The following is a 15,392-nucleotide window of genomic DNA, read 5'->3' as shown; positions in this document are numbered from 1 at the left end:
TGGGGTCACGAGGGTATGTCGAGTGGTCCTCTATTCATTGCAATTCAAGATGTGGTCACAACTCGATCTAGGCGAGCTTGAACAAAGCTGTCGGCCCGAACCGGACCAAGTGGTTATTAGCGTACGCAGCCTAATGAGCGCGAGGCTTTTGTCCCGCATCTTGGGTCCTGCAAGCATTCGACAATACTCAAACTGGGGACAGCTCTAGCACGCACAGAGATCTTCACACCCTAAAGTAAGCGGAGTAAGCGCCTGAACTCATGCTTGGAGTTCTACGTTACGTGATGTGTTCCGTAACGTCAAGGACCAACAAGCCATTGCCGACGTGTGTGGATGATGTAATGGTAACGATGAGCACCGTTAATTGCCCGTGCCGGAATCTAGGTCTCCCGTCGGGTATTTATCCCTTCGGGTGGATTAAGTGTATCTTATGTATCCCAGTTTAAAATTCAAACCCGTGGCGGGCAGAAATCAGTAACTTATATAACCAATTGAGACAACCCCTCTTGACTCATATCCAAACCAAACATCTAGACCTTCGAACCGCCGACGTCTCAAATGCACCTTTCCTTTGCAACTCTAATTGCAATCGCCGGTTTGGCACTGTGCCAGCCACCACAATATGTGGGAACACGTCACCTCTGGTATGACTGGCCGGGGTGGGATTTCAACTCTGCTCTACCCCTAGGAAACGGCAGGCTGGGGGCTTTGGTATTTGGTTCCCCCTCGGAAAAGATCATCCTCAACGAGAATTCTGTATGGAGTGGGCCTTTTCAGGACCGTATCAATCCTGACTCTCTCGATGCTTTTCCCAAAGTCCGCGACTATCTGAAAAAGGGCCAGCTCACGAAAGCGAATGACCTAGTCATCGACCATATGTCCTGCTCTCCGGACGTTTCGCGATCGTACAGCGTCACCAATAATCTAAATCTTGATTTTGGTCACTATGAGCAAGACTGGTCAAACTATACTCGGTGGTTGGACACCGCTGAGGGAATCATGGGTGTGAGCTATGATTATGAAGGGGTTACTTATGGGTAAGTCGAAGACTACTGGCATGCTTTTGGGTTCTAACAAAAGTGTCATCAGGCGTGAATATGTTGCCAATTTCCCGGTGGGTGTTATTGCCGTTAGGCTAACAGCCAGCGAGGCGGGTAAGCTGGGTGTCAAGGTCAGCTTGTCCCGCGATCGGGGCATAGTCAACCATTCGGCTTCTACATATCCGAACACCATAGTACTTGATGTTGGAGGATCCGATGCTGGATCGATTGCTTTTTCTTCTGCTGTGCGCATCCAGTCAGACGGGGGTGAGTACGAGAGCCCGTGGCAAACAAGTAAGGGAGGTACTGACATAGAAAGATGTTGCGACTTCGAACGATGGGAAGTCCCTTGAGGTCACCGGAGCTAGCAGAGTGGACTTGTTCTATGATGCGGAGACAGAGTTCCAGTGGGACAGCGAGTCAAAATATAAAGCCGAGGTCAACAGAAAGTTGAATGCCGCCGCCTCAGTTGGTTTCAACAAGCTTCGGGCCCAAGCGAAGGAAGATCACAGTAACTTGATGAATCGGGTCACACTTGACCTCGGGTCTAGTGGTGAGGCAGGTCGTTTACGCACCGATCGGCGAGTCTCCAAATACCAGAACGATCCGCGCGCAGACAACGAATTCATCACCCTGATGTTTAATTTCGGTCGTCACCTGCTGATATCTTCCTCCCGTGATACCGGTGGCCCCGGGCTCGGTGTTCCGGCAAATCTGCAAGGAATCTGGAATGATAACTACCAGCCGGCATGGTTTGTCAGCCGAATATTGTGATAAAGCAAGGGCTAACACTAGGGGCAGGGGAAGCAAGTTCACTGTCAACATCAATACCGAGATGAACTACTGGCTCGCAGAAACAACCAACCTTGTCGAGGCGCTTCCGCCACTCTGGGACCTGCTTGAACGCAGTCGTCAACGGGGTAAGGATGTTGCCAAGCGCATGTATGGCTGCCCTGGCTACGTTTCTCACCACAATCTCGATCTCTGGGGTGACTCTGCACCACATGACCATGGCATCAGGTGGACCATGTGGCCCATGAGCAATCTCTGGTTGACGAGCCACATGATGGAACATTACCGTTTCACCGGTGACAAGGAATTTCTGAGAAATACCGCCTGGCCTTTATTCGAAGATGCTGCTGCATTCTTTAACTGCTACATTTTCGAACATGAGGGCTACCATTCGACTGGTCCTTCCATCTCCCCCGAGAACTTCTTCTACATCCCCAGAGACATGGCTGAGGAAGGATTGGAAGGGGCGATCGACATATCACCAACCATGGACAATTCCTTGCTCTACGATTTCTTCACCAATTATGTTGAGATCGCTTCAGCTTTGGGAATATCCGGGGATGACAACAAAATGGTCACCAAAGCGCTGGATTTCCGTTCTGGGCTTCGGCCAACTGCTATTGGCCGCCACGGTCAAGTCCAGGAATGGCGAAATGACTATGCGGAAAAAGAAGAGAATCATCGTCATATATCGCATCTCTGGGACCTTTTCCCCGGGAGCGCCATGAGCCCCCTCCTCAACAAAACGCTGTCTGAAGCTGCTAGGGTATCGATCCAGCGTCGCCTTGATGCTGGCGGTGCAGGCACCGGGTGGTCGAGAGCTTGGACAGCGGCGTGCTTCGCTCGTCTGCTCGATGGCGACGCAAGCTTGGACCAAACCAGAACATTGCTCCGGTATCACCCAATGAACAATTTGCTTCATAGAATTGAGGGCAGTGACTGGACTTTTCAAATCGACAGCAACTTCGGCCTCGTTGCGGTAGTTGCTGAATGGCTTGTGCAGAGTCATGCCGGAGTGGTACACCTCCTTCCAGCCCTAGGCAGCGATCTCCCCGCCGGGTCGGTCAAAGGGCTTGTTGCACGTGGCGGGTTTGTCGTCGACCTGAGCTGGGACGATGGCATGCTGTCAGAGGCCAAGATCAAGTCGACACGGGGTGGAAGGCTGGCGGTGCGTGTGTCTGACGGCAAGGCCTTCAAAGTGGATGGAAAAGAAGTCAACGCTGTGGATACGGAGCCTGGAAAGATCTATAGAGTCACCCTCTGAGCATACTCTACCACTTGTATAGTGAATACTTCAACCGACAAGATACTCGGTACAGGGTTGCATCTCAAACCATGGCTCGGCCCGGGGTGTTGATCATGATCGCCAATAAATATATGCTATACATTGGCCCAGAAGCTGTATTTCAAATTTCCTTTGCTTGCCCGCCGCTTCTTGATATCTCCACACGTGTCTATCGAAAAGTCCCATTCATCTTATGCAACACATCCAGATAGAAGTTATCAAGTCGGGTGCGATATGTTATCATAGCCCCGACAATCAAGACATCCAAGCGCTCGGTCGTTAGCTTCGCTGACCCGTCTGTGATAACACAGTTACTTCTCACTTCCTCCAGCGAGGGGAAATATTCCCCAAGTTCTTGAACAGGGCCTGATGATTTGGTACTCCAGATGGTCGGCTCGCCCTCGATGGTCTTTGGGTCTTGGGCTGGCATTATGGCCTGGTACTTCACTATGCCGATTGTTCAAGCGAAATAACCAGTAGCGATCGATACATGACAAGGATTAAGAGATAGCAAGGGAAGGTGAGGCTCTGAGAAAACAATTTCTCAGTAGATCAATTGTGGTGGTTAGGTTAGGCAAAAGGTGTAAATGTGGGGCCAGTGACCAAAGCATGCTGGAAGGGAGAGGGGCCAGGAGCACTCGACATGCCTCGGGGATGTCGGAGCCGAGCCAGGTCTCACCACTGGTCTGCGTGAGAGCCACCCATCACGGATCGTACTATGCATCCAAAGGAGTTCGGGCAATTTCTGCCTAGCACGGGACGAATACCCAGCCAGACATTCTGAAAAAATCGTTCCGCCGCCATGTAACCCACCTGGGAAGTAGCACCGTTCCGCAGTAATCATATTGCGAGGAAGAAGGAGCCGTTGGAGGATCCCTCATGGCAACGATCGCCGAAAAAGACACCATGGTGGGTCATGAAGGCCCAATCCATGATACCGGCGCCGCGGTGCAGCTTGCTCAGAAGCCGACACCAAGAGCCCTACTACGTATGGCCTGGACCCCCAACACACTCGTGCCTACACCTCCTTCTAGGGCAATCTGGCCATGTAACCCCGCGAATTCTTGTCCACTTTGGCCGTTCTGGGTCACTCCACGCATGGCCCTTGTGGCCGCTAGCGACTCAATGTCACTAAGAGAACCGAGCCATAACACCCCCAGCGCGCAAGGGGTCCATTCATCTGATTATTTTTCCATTTCCATTTTTCACCAGGCTCCCCGTTCGATTTCCCTCCTGTTTTACCCAAATCCCAACTTCCATCTCCTCGAAAGCGATCCACATATCCAGCTCTCACGTCCTTCGACTTCGCATCCTGGAGTTGCACTCCCGGATTTTCCCTTTCAGCCAGATTACCCCACAACGAACGCACCCACCCCATCGTCATCCAGAACGTCGTCCTGGAGCCCAGATCAGGTTCTCTGGCTGGTACAATTGAGAATGATTGAATGAGCGGATGGATGGGTAATGAGTAATTAACTAGCCTCGGACATCGCAAACCGCATCATGTTACTGTACACGAGACTTGCACCACCAAAGATCCCCAAGAAGCGCTCCCGCGCAGGTACGTTTTCCGGGACGTTTGCGACGCAGAATTTGACCTTTAAACCCCCTTGCTCCTCAGTTTAGTTTGCCCGTGGTTTCCTGAAGTTTTCGACCGTTCAAGAACCTGCACTGACCGTTGGAATTTATCTCCATTTCAGGATGTTGTTCCTGGTAAGTCCCTCCACCATCTGCTGTCCATGATGTCGCCAACACGCCCTCCGCAGCAAGGAAAAGGTATACCACAACCACGGCTCCAGCCTTCGCAATCGGTCCTAACACGCTCGTTATAGAGGAAGAAATGCGACGAAACCCATCCCCAGTGCGCCCGCTGCCAGAAGCACGGCTGGGAGTGTCGATACGAGCCCATCAAACCTCGGCAAAGGCGCAAGCGTGGATCCCTCGCAACCCTCCCGCTCGACGCCAACTCCTCGTCCTCCAGCTCAGACAGAACCCTTCAGTCACCTGATGATACCGCTCTCATTCCGCAATGGAAGCAAGAGAGACGAGGAAGCGATGCACCATTCGATGCGGCGCCGATCATTACGGAGCAGAACCCTCTCTCGGGCAAGCAGATGAGCAGCCCTATAAGTAGCCTCTTGACCTGGAGCCCGACTGATCTGCCCATCGTATCCCGGATTGACTCGATCGACTTCGAATTCCCGAGCCTTGACGAGACCATTGTCTCTAACCAAGACGATGACGCCAAGGAAAGTGCTTGGCAAGACTCGCTGGCTTTGGCGAATACAATCCTTCAAAGCCCTCGAACCCCGTCGCTATCCCTCAATGCGCCTGTCTCGGTTCCCTCTCCACGATTCGAGTTCTGCTCGCCGGCATTTACCGAGTTCTCAGAGCGCACCAACAGACGCGCTCTTGTCGACCACTTTTGCAACGTGCTCTCCCATCTCATCGTTTTGCAGGAGGAGTGCGGCAACCCGTTTCAGCAGCTGATCCTTCCCTTATGCCACTACAGCCAAGCAGTTATAAATGCAGTGTATGCCCTGGCTAGCGCGCACTTGGAGAATAGGGGCGTTGAGAATGAAGAGAAGAGTGTCTACTTCTATAATGAGTCTATTCAAGGGCTAGCGAATTTGATTGAGAAGGGAGAGGATACTAATCCCAACGAACTCCTGGCTGCAGTTATGCTACTAGTCTACTACGACGTGGTGGGTGAAGTGTTTTTCGAGCTCGAGGTAGGCGCTGATAGTTTTGCAGTTGGTTCAGAAAAACCGTTCGAATATCGTGGATAGCCACCTCAAAGGCGCCATATCAATCATGGGCAACAATCAAGCTACCACCGACCCAACCAGTGTCTTCTTGGAGCGGGTAAGTTAATCCTCTATCTTCCTCTGAACTATCACTAACATGTTCCCAGATATTTCAATACTTCGACGTGATTACAGCACTTTCATTCGGTACAGCACCCCTATCGACTGCCCCTAGGCCTAGATACCTTGCCCCGCCCCCTCCTCTGGACTCGCGCGGAGCTTCGTCTCCTCTCGGAAGCGTCGACACCCTTCTTGGCATGGCTACCTCCCTCTGGCCCATCATCCACCGTCTCCTCTACCTTCTCGCCCTCAAGGACCAGCTCGACGTCGCTATCAGATATGGAGAGCTCTCCACCGTGTTCGTTTTGCGGACCGAGTTCGAGACTACCGCCTCGGCTATTGAAACTGCCCTGAAGGAGTGGCACCCTATTTTGCCACTTGACACTACATCTACACAGGATCCACAGGATCTATCTGCGGACAAGGCGGCGGAGAGGGCTCACCTCCAGAGCATCCTCAACAACGCATTGGCCTATTACCACTCAGCTTTCGTGTGGATGTATCGCGAAATCCACAGCTACTCTCGCGAGCACCCACTGGTCCAACGCCATACGCACGTTAGCTTGACCCATTGCGTGGGAGTAGTGAGCAATTCCGGTCCCATGGGGGCGCTCCTATGGCCACTGTTCGTTGCGGCATGTGAGGCGACAAGTCTGGGAGACCGAGAGCTCGCCCGACAAGCATTCGTTACGATCGGCCGCCGACAAGGCATGCTGAATATCGAAAGGGCATGGCGTATCGTTCAAGAGGTTTGGAGACGCGCGGACAAGGCTGAGATGATGCAACATGAAGAAGGGGCGATGATGATGACATGGGTGAGAAGGGGCGGCCATCTCTGGAGGAGGGTGAGTGGCGATATGGGCATGACAATCGTTTTTGGGTAAGATAAAACACATGACATCTCGAGATGAGGTGCTGGAGGACTGAAGATACCCTCACAATGTGCCAAGGGTCAAGCACTCCTCGCCTTTCGGCCGCTTGGACTTCGGCGACCAACCGATGAGGAACAAGGTTGTTATTTTTCCTGAGCTCGGTGTGGATATTGGGACGTGACGGCTTTGTTGGACCAGCTGGGGAGATTAGGACACTGGCCTCAAGTCTCGAAGGTAGGCTATCTGGACTACTAGAGCGTCCTATGACCCCTTTGGAACAGAGAGACAATGCATCGGTATCAAAAAAGAGGGTAACCCTAGAAGGTCAGCCATCAGTAAATGTGGGATGGATGTGACAATTGCGCAAGGCTAGCTGGGGAAGGCTAGCTGGGGGAAGGCCCTTGAGTACGGAGGCTGATAGGGAACACTGTTGCAAAACCCCCCTGTTAGTTGTCTTTTGGGCCCTTCCCCGCTCTTAAGCTACAAATCACCCCCTACCTTATTTGTCCAGATACTTAGGCGTGAGCGGTAGAGCAGGTACTGCGGACCAGCTGCGGGCCCGCGCGACGTTCTAGAACCTCGATCTACATAATGTAGTTCAAGTAGTTTAGTTCTTTTTAAGCAATTCTTAGCGAGCGATATGGTATTGTAATTAACCTGATTTTCATTAGCTATGGTTGTAAGTTGAACGACGCTGTGTCGGATGATAATTACTTTGTCTAGCTTTAAAAGCTATGGACGTATATGCTCGCGTCCCCTTTCCTATAACCTCAACTTTTAATTCAGAGACTCGCGTTGCGAACCCCATTTAAGTAACAGGCATAATTCTTGCATAAGCGATTTTCACTCAAGGTGCCAACTTCTATGTGTAAGCACGCAGCGTAATATACCAGCAACGGCTTTAGCGCAGTATTCCTCGCGCCGGGTCAGCAGCGGACTAGCGCGGCTATCTCATGCTCAGGAGAGTCTAGTGATCATTATCCACCGTAGCAAAGGGCAACATTATTATGGTTTATAAAACATTAAATTTCGTTCCCAACATCAGTTTGGTTCTTTTTTTCCTTCCATTTTCTCAACGTCTCTCTTCAAACAGAATGGCACCCCCAGAGATCCCCCCTGAGTGCGTCTACTGCGTCAAAGCTGGGAAGAAGCATTTTGATCTCTTTAGCACCATAGTTTGCTTCGTTGCGATGCAAGATTGTCAGACGGCGGGGCACTCCGATATCACATAGATGTACTATTTTCTGGTGGAATTCAACCACTGTGGCTACGAGGTCGTTCGCCCATTTTGCTTGTCGTGCGACTGTGAATTCACGCACGGCTGAGTCAGTCGCACGTATGGCCTATCTAGTGTTGACTGTAATTTTGAAATTAAAGTCTAGTAGACTGCGAAAAAGTATATTGGAATAAGAATTGTGGCATATAGGCCAGGACTAGGAGTTGATGGGATAGAGCAAATGGACCATAAAGTGTTGCCCTGATCACCAGAGAAGCAAGACAAAAAGGATAGCAAAGCCACTTCAATCACATTTGACAAACCAGGAGTTTGTATTGTCAAATTCAAACCATACGGTCTCAGCCATAAGTTGAGTACTTCTTTCTAATTTATGTCAATTGCTTGTCTTTCTTTGAAGCTGGACACCTTAGAGTCCTCCACTGCGAAACATGACTGGAGAAATGGAGAAATTTATTCCTAGTACAAAGATTGACCGTGTACTAATATTTAGCCCAATAGTCCTCTGCTGACGTGCCAGAGGGCTGAAGGAAACCATCTCCCCAGGGAAAGTGGTCTTGAGGCCATTCCAGTCTCCTAGTCAGTCGGTACCAGGAGCCGATCTACATCCGGACCCCAACTTTTATCCTCCGTCGAGATCACAATAGTGTTTGATCCCTTCTTCAAGTCGCAGTGGAGCGAAGCGCTACCTGCTTCCCACCAGCGCAGCTTCGTCGATTTGAATGCCAAAGTCTGAGACTTCCCATTAACCGTAACGTTTGCGAATCGCGTTTCCCAGGTTCCATTACCAAACTTGATGGTAATGGTCTTGCGGCCAGCAGAAGAGCTCTGCACATCCTTGAATGTGACAGTTCCTCCCTTGTCACCCCCGATATATCCTGCAGACTGTCCTCCACTGCACTCACTGCACCAGATGGCGACGGCGCCGTTCTCAAGGCTTGCGGCTTCACCTTCCAAGCTGGTTTCTCCAAGGCGCTCTGACCAGGTGCCTTTGGAAACATCAGGCCTCCAGCTATCGCGCCATTCAAGAGTGACCTTGGTGCCATCAAAGGTAAGGGGTAGCCAGACATAGGTGCTCGAAGCAAGGTCACTGCCATGCCAACGGTCGCCCATGTAAATCGCGTTGCTGGTACCAAGGGGCTGGATGTAACTGACTTGACTGTGGTGAGTCTTTGTACCAACGGGTGCGAAGGTTGTCCAGTCAGACCAGGGGCCAGAGAGAGATTTTGCGTAGCTATACGTCTGTTAAGTAGAAAGAAAAGAGGGGTTAATACTATTTGACGAATCAAGGAAGAGAGGAATGCGTGAAGCGTTCTCTTACGTTGTCGTTTGCGTCCCAGCCTGTCAGGTGAGAGCCGAAGATGAAGTAATGCCCGTCCTTCTTCAGCATGGCTGGAGATTCAGCCCAATAACCCGCGAATCCAAAGGTGATTTCGGTGACGTTGAGGTAATCGTCCGACAAGGCCATGATGCGAGTGCCATACGAGCGCTGTTCCCCGTCAGTCGGTCACCATCCATCGAGCACACATAGGCAGGGTCGTCCTTACATCTTCAGTCAAAAGATATGCAGATCCGTCATCATCTTTGAAAAGGCCCATGTCTCGGCTTTCACGGTCAAGAGGCCTAAAGCTACGATGGTAGGTGTACTTTCCGCACACGGTATCACTGGTAGCGACGCCCACGCGAGCGGTTTTGTAATCGGGGGGAGTGTCGGCATGGAAGTACATGACATACTTGCCGGTGTTGTCATTGTAAAGAACCTTAGGTCTCTCGACAATGCGGTTTGGGCCCAGATCTCCGTCCTCGTCCGTTCGGGAGAGGAGGGCGCCTTCGTAGGTCCATTCAACCAAGTCCTCGGACGAATAACAGTTCACGTTCTGAAAGAGAGCGCCGTCTGTTTTGTCCTCTCCTATCATGTAGTAGGTTCCTTCGACTTCGCTGAAGTTAAGTTAGTCTACCAGAAGATGAGATAAATGGTGAGGTCTATTTAACGTACATGATACCAGCGCCATGAGCTTGAACGGGCTTCCCGGTGTCGATCTGTCAAGGTTAGTGGTTAGACATGGACCAGCATGCTTAAGAGAATCTGCAGAAAACACGTACGGCGGTCCAAGTTGCTCCAGGAATAACATCAAGGGCAGCTTGCGCTTTGCATACTGCAAGCACAGTCAGGAGAACCGAACCAAAAAGAGCCATTGCGAAAGCAGTGGAGAGTCGAGTTGCTGAGACGGTGGCTCGAACATTTCGTTTGAGAAAGGAGCGCTTGCAAAGATTTATAGATGGTCTTGATGCACTCAGTACAACCCAGGTGGTTCATTGCTCAGCTCTTACGACGTCTCGTATTCACATGAAGGGAACCATAGAATCACAATGGCCTAAGTGAAATGCCTCAATCGGGCGGTCCAATGGGATATTTTTTCAGGGGGACTGATTCAAGCTCAAAGAGGAAGGTTTTAATCCGGGGAAGTCGGAGAACATACTTTGCACGGCCATGAGGTGATGTTCAGTCCGTGAGTATCAATTCTCGTCTTCCAGCATTAGTTCGGGGAAATGCCATAAGCTTATTTCCCCACGGGGCTTCGGAGACCAAAGACCTTCCTCTTTAGGAACATAGATTGTGGGGAAGTCTTCTGCCCGCCGCTGATGAACCGTGCATCATGGGCGTCACGAAAGGGGCCCGTGTGGTCCGATACCAGTTGCAATTCCAGCTGTGGCTTCAAGCTTTGTCCGCGACTCGACCCGGGCGAGCTGGAGAGCATTTGTCGGCCCGCATCGGCCCGAGAGGATAGTTAACTCACAACTTGCACGAACTGACAGCGTTTTCTTCCCCACATCTTGAGTTTTCTGCCAGCATTCGATGCTCCCAAACTCGGGATAACCCGTTTCCCTGGCCTGGAGCTCCGATGATGTCGAGAAGTGGTGGCCGAGGAGAGTCGGTGCGACCGGAGGAAGGTCGTTGTAGAATATGCGGCAAGGCCGGTCATAATAAAAGAACATGTTAAATTGCTATTGAGATATCTAGGGAGGAAGATAGCGATTGAATTTTATTAATTACCCGTCGACTCATGGTAGGGTAAGCCCTAAGGCGATTTAACTGTTGAATTGGGCCCTGTATAATAGCTCTGAGGGTGGTTATGTTGATAAGTCGGGCTTATCCTTGAACCTGTGTGTATTGCTTGTGTTGATCATCTTGAGATCATTCCTTCCTTCCCTTTTGGGCCGCGACGTGGCCCTCCTAATTGGGCCCGGCAGGCCATTGAGGGCACGTGACCACCCTCAGAGCTACCGTATAGGGTCCAATCCAACAGGTATAATAAGTATATTTTATATGTATAAGGTTTCTCTTAAGATTAAATTTCTAAATAGTTAATCTAACGTAAGACTAATAAGATTAAATTTTAGTCTTACTAGTTTAGGGTATAAGACTCAATAAGTTTCTCTTTAGTCTTACCTTAGTAATTATTTTATTAGGCTTCTTTACTGATATTTTATTATAGCTATGATATTTCTAGCTAGTTAGAAATTATATGAAGGCCTTAAAAATAATATCTTAAATATAATAAACCACTTAGTACTAAGATAAAGGCTTAGAACTTATTGCTTTAGCTAAGTCTTATATTTAGTAAGCAGCGGCCAGTGAGTAGGTTGCATTCACTAGAGTTAAGGTTGCTATCTATTTATGCAGGGAGTTGCAGGCAGACGGCATAATGATTATGCTTCTAGATCTGAGGCCAAGCTATAAAGCGCGCGAGCTTATCCAATATTGCGAAATGCTTGATCCAATGTCCTGTATTTGTGTTTGCAAACTTTGGTCAAGAATGAAGTGCAGCTTGACCAATGTATTGCTGTATTTCCTTGCCATTGCACTTCGTCTCTAACCAGGAGCTCGTCTTATATCTTTCTTCTCTCCAAACACCATTGAAATGAGAACCTATATACGAAGGCCTCTGGCACCCTTGGTCCAGCGGTAAAGAGATAGAATCTGTCGTCTAGCTTGTTTAAACTCCTCCCATCCGGACGCATTCGCCCCTTGCACGCTGTATAATGTCAAACGAAACACACGACGAAGGTTTCTCTAAAGGCCTTTGGGTCAGTAACTACTGTAATGTCTAGGACCGAACGCTCTTAGCAAATACCTGGAACTCTGTGTTCAGCGTCAAGACACAAACCTCATGCGCTCTTATGATATTCTCGCATGCCTGTTCGACACTCTGATTCCGCCCCAGTTGTGGCATGCGGTCAGCGAACAGTAAGAGAATCAGGCTGCCGTGAAGAAGATAGACTCCAAACAGACACGGCATAAATCTCAACTCTGGGTCTAGCCTGAGGATCTCTGACAAAGCCGCTGAAGCATCCACAGCAGGCGAAGCGCATTCCATGAATGAAGGGGTCGTAATCCAACCATCATCGTTATCCAGCATGCTGATCGCATCCCATTTGCCATAGAGTAACACACGCAGGACGTGGAGGATGTGTGTGCTGTATGCCAGTGCCAGTCTCAGCTCAGACAACTGCGCGGCGGCGTCGGCTGCCGGAGTACCACTGCTATATCGCCTATCCTCCTGTGTTTGGGTAGATTGTTGGCCGGCACCGAGGTTGTCGGTATCCCGTAGCGTTCCCAGCGTTGTATCGCGACCTCCAACCTCTTGAGCAAGGCGTTTGACGCTTTCTTCGCACTCGGCGATCGTGTCTGCAATAGCCAACGGGGCGAGTGCATTGTTCAAATTGGCAAGCCGGGGGTGATGTCGTGCGTGCCGCAGCACGATTATGTCGCCGAGTATGGCCATCAACGGAAGGAAATACTGGAAATAACCAGCTCCAGAAATGGTTGTCGGGGGACCCATGGACCGGGATGGCAGCATATCGTAAGGGATGTCGTCGAGATTCTCCCATACATTATCAGGAAGAGGAGCTGGTCTGATGGTTAGCATGGTAAGTATCAGAGAGGTACTGCCTCAGAGTACTTGCTGTAAACCTCACACATGGAGTCGGATATTTGTAGTGTTTGGTTGGAAGAGAGAGCAAGGTGGCGATCGATTGAATACAGGTACCAGAAGACTCGCCGCCTCTCCTCTCGAGCTTGCAAGCCCATCGACCAAGGCGAAGACTGGTATTTTCGGGTCGGGTCGAGAGAATCGTTGCCGTTTTCCATGTCTTCAACATTCAGTTGTAGTGACATGGCGAGCCTTGTCGCTTTGCTCCACCACTTTTGGCAATCGGACTTGAAGTCTCCAGCTGAGACCCCGATGCAGAGCAGAAGGAATGTATGGACATCGTCAATGGAGCTGGCCTGTTCGCTGCTTCCCGTCGCGTTGGGGACAGCCATGGTACTTGGACCGTAGTGGTGTACTTGTTCGCTCTCAACTCGCCATCCGCCTATCAATATCAGCCAACCCGGACTGGTGTTTCTGGAGAGGAAAGGCCCTACCGTGTGTCCGCCGCCATCCATCTGGATCTCGACAACTTATCAACGATACTGCCAACTCGTAGAGGAAATCCGTGAGCATCGACCTAGACCCTGGGACCAGCAGCGTGGCGAGGTCCGCAGTTTGGGCACAACACCAGAGGATTGTGGCTAACAGGGCTGGCGACGTTTGCCGCGGGTTAGTCGGATGCAGTAGAGACTTTTTGCGGAAAATACGTGTGATGATGCACGGCGATGCGCTGCGAGAGAGCGACGTTCTGTGATCCAGAAGGTAGACATCGAATAGGTCGCATGCCAATGATGCAGGAAAGGAATGGCTGAAGAATGGGAGCAGAGGATATAGACATGGATATCGACACTCAAAAACTGCAGAGGCTCGCTGCGGAGTCAAATTTCGGTCAACGCTGGCTTCGACGGCGAATTCGCTCGGGCTGAAGATACTCAGACATGGCAGGGCACCAGTTGTGCTAGCGGAGCCTGTCGAAGAAGTAGGTGTCTGTTGTGAGCCATTCGACTCTACCGGGGAAGGGCCATCTCGATTAGAGGGATGGATAGCACTCGAAACTATAGCATGTTGAACTCTGCCGGGCCCGTAACCAATGCTGCGACCATCTCGTGAAGAGGGACCGCAAGTAGCGGGGTCTTGTTGCTGAGGATGCTGTGCAGGCTGCGACTCACCCAGTCTTCTCGAAGACGGCAAGACGCCAATATCACCCTCCTGCTGGTGTTGGCCTGAATCCAAAAGCTGTGCTGATGCAGGGTTCGGCGATGAGGGCGTGGATTGTTTATCATTCTGATATCCAGGTCTGGTAAAGGTTGACATCTGGGCGGCAATGACAGAATCCGCAGTCCCATATCGCCGAACTCGACCGCGCTTCTTGATCCGACGGTTGTATTGGCAGGGGTAGCCATATTCTACGGCGATGAGGCAAGTCAGAGCTATCCAACCTTTTCCAAGGTCTTGACTATTCCGAGACTCTGTGAAGTTCTCAAACAGCAAATAGTGGCACGAAACGCACCTTCACATCTACAACTAGCGCGTTGAGAGTTAGCGGATGTTGGACAGCACCAAGCGGTTTGAGATGGGGTTCGTTTTTTTCACTTACCAAGGATGCAACCCGTCACAGCGAGTCCGGGAGGAGTGACATTTGTCACACGCCATCCTGGTTCGTCTTCTCAGCCTGGTGTCGGCGGGTTGGTTTGTCTCTAGCTCGGCTGTATCGGCCCAAGCCCGGCTGCTGTGTTGATCCATGTTGAAGGTCGAGAGTCGATAGCCAACTACCCCCGTGATCAGTTCCAGTAGGCCCGCAACGCTGCGAACTGATGCTGCAGGCTGACCAAGTTGATGGATCGGCCCTCTTCGGTTTGCATGTGTGTTGTGTGTAGTGGGGAATGCCGCTTGACTGTGGGCATGCGCGCAATTTGCCGTCGGGTTTATATCCTTCATCGAATAGCGGCCTGATCCCCATCCGTCGGCATGCTTCTCCCAACCTTCCTCCATCCTTCTCTGCAGCCTAGTCAGAAGGGGAAGGAGCACTGCAAGACATTCAGGCCACCAAACGCCACAACTCTGTAGTCAACGGAGTGGCTGGAGCGGTTGACTGAGAATGCACCTTGACGGGTGGTTTCACATCCTCGGAGGTTACGACGGATCCTGTCGTCAGAATCGAAAGTGGATGGGGGCGGGTCCGATGAGGAATAGTTCCGCCTGTGCTGGTGGCTGCGGCTGCGGCTGCGGTGATGATGGTGTCCAGGTCATCTGTCATTCGTAGCGGCCTTGGTGTTGCCGTCCGATTAAGGTTGGCCACACTGCCATTGATGTTTTGCCACTATTCTTACAGCCGTGCGCCCTTCCAGTCTGGTAACGCCCCATAGGG

At 51.0% G+C, this 15,392-nt stretch overlaps 4 protein-coding genes across 4 annotated transcripts; 2 read left to right on the top strand and 2 right to left on the bottom strand.

Moving 5' to 3' along the window:
- Nucleotides 1–622: 622 nt before the first annotated feature.
- On the top strand, nt 623–3,096 carry MRS44_004014 (uncharacterized protein; the record flags this gene model as incomplete). The annotated part of the gene is made up of 5 exons (XM_065622021.1): nt 623–644; nt 689–1,037; nt 1,090–1,307; nt 1,360–1,792; nt 1,842–3,096. 5 exons carry the CDS (start codon nt 623–625, stop codon nt 3,094–3,096), a joined length of 2,277 nt encoding a protein of 758 aa, XP_065478093.1.
- Nucleotides 3,097–4,818: 1,722 nt separating this feature from the next.
- Nucleotides 4,819–7,037, top strand: MRS44_004013 (uncharacterized protein; the record flags this gene model as incomplete). Its single annotated transcript, XM_065622020.1, has 5 exons — nt 4,819–4,830; nt 4,950–5,822; nt 5,872–5,982; nt 6,032–6,864; nt 6,935–7,037. The coding sequence occupies 5 exons, from the start codon at nt 4,819–4,821 to the stop codon at nt 7,035–7,037; spliced, it is 1,932 nt and encodes a 643-aa protein (XP_065478092.1).
- A 1,629-nt stretch (nt 7,038–8,666) lies between these two features.
- Nucleotides 8,667–10,286, bottom strand: MRS44_004012 (uncharacterized protein; the record flags this gene model as incomplete). The annotated part of the gene is made up of 5 exons (XM_046283090.2): nt 8,667–9,332; nt 9,412–9,579; nt 9,638–10,028; nt 10,087–10,130; nt 10,194–10,286. 5 exons carry the CDS (start codon nt 10,284–10,286, stop codon nt 8,667–8,669), a joined length of 1,362 nt encoding a protein of 453 aa, XP_046124040.2.
- A 1,913-nt stretch (nt 10,287–12,199) lies between these two features.
- MRS44_004011 (uncharacterized protein) lies at nt 12,200–14,767 on the bottom strand (the record flags this gene model as incomplete). Its single annotated transcript, XM_065622019.1, has 5 exons — nt 12,200–13,002; nt 13,071–13,466; nt 13,519–14,430; nt 14,535–14,548; nt 14,622–14,767. 5 exons carry the CDS (start codon nt 14,765–14,767, stop codon nt 12,200–12,202), a joined length of 2,271 nt encoding a protein of 756 aa, XP_065478091.1.
- Nucleotides 14,768–15,392: the final 625 nt, after the last annotated feature.

The sequence above is a fragment of the Fusarium solani genome (genome assembly GCF_023522795.1).
Source record: "Fusarium solani strain SB1 chromosome Unknown bctg00000002, whole genome shotgun sequence".
Classification (NCBI taxonomy): domain Eukaryota; kingdom Fungi; phylum Ascomycota; class Sordariomycetes; order Hypocreales; family Nectriaceae; genus Fusarium; species Fusarium solani.
This window is presented reverse-complemented; position numbering and strand designations above follow the sequence as displayed.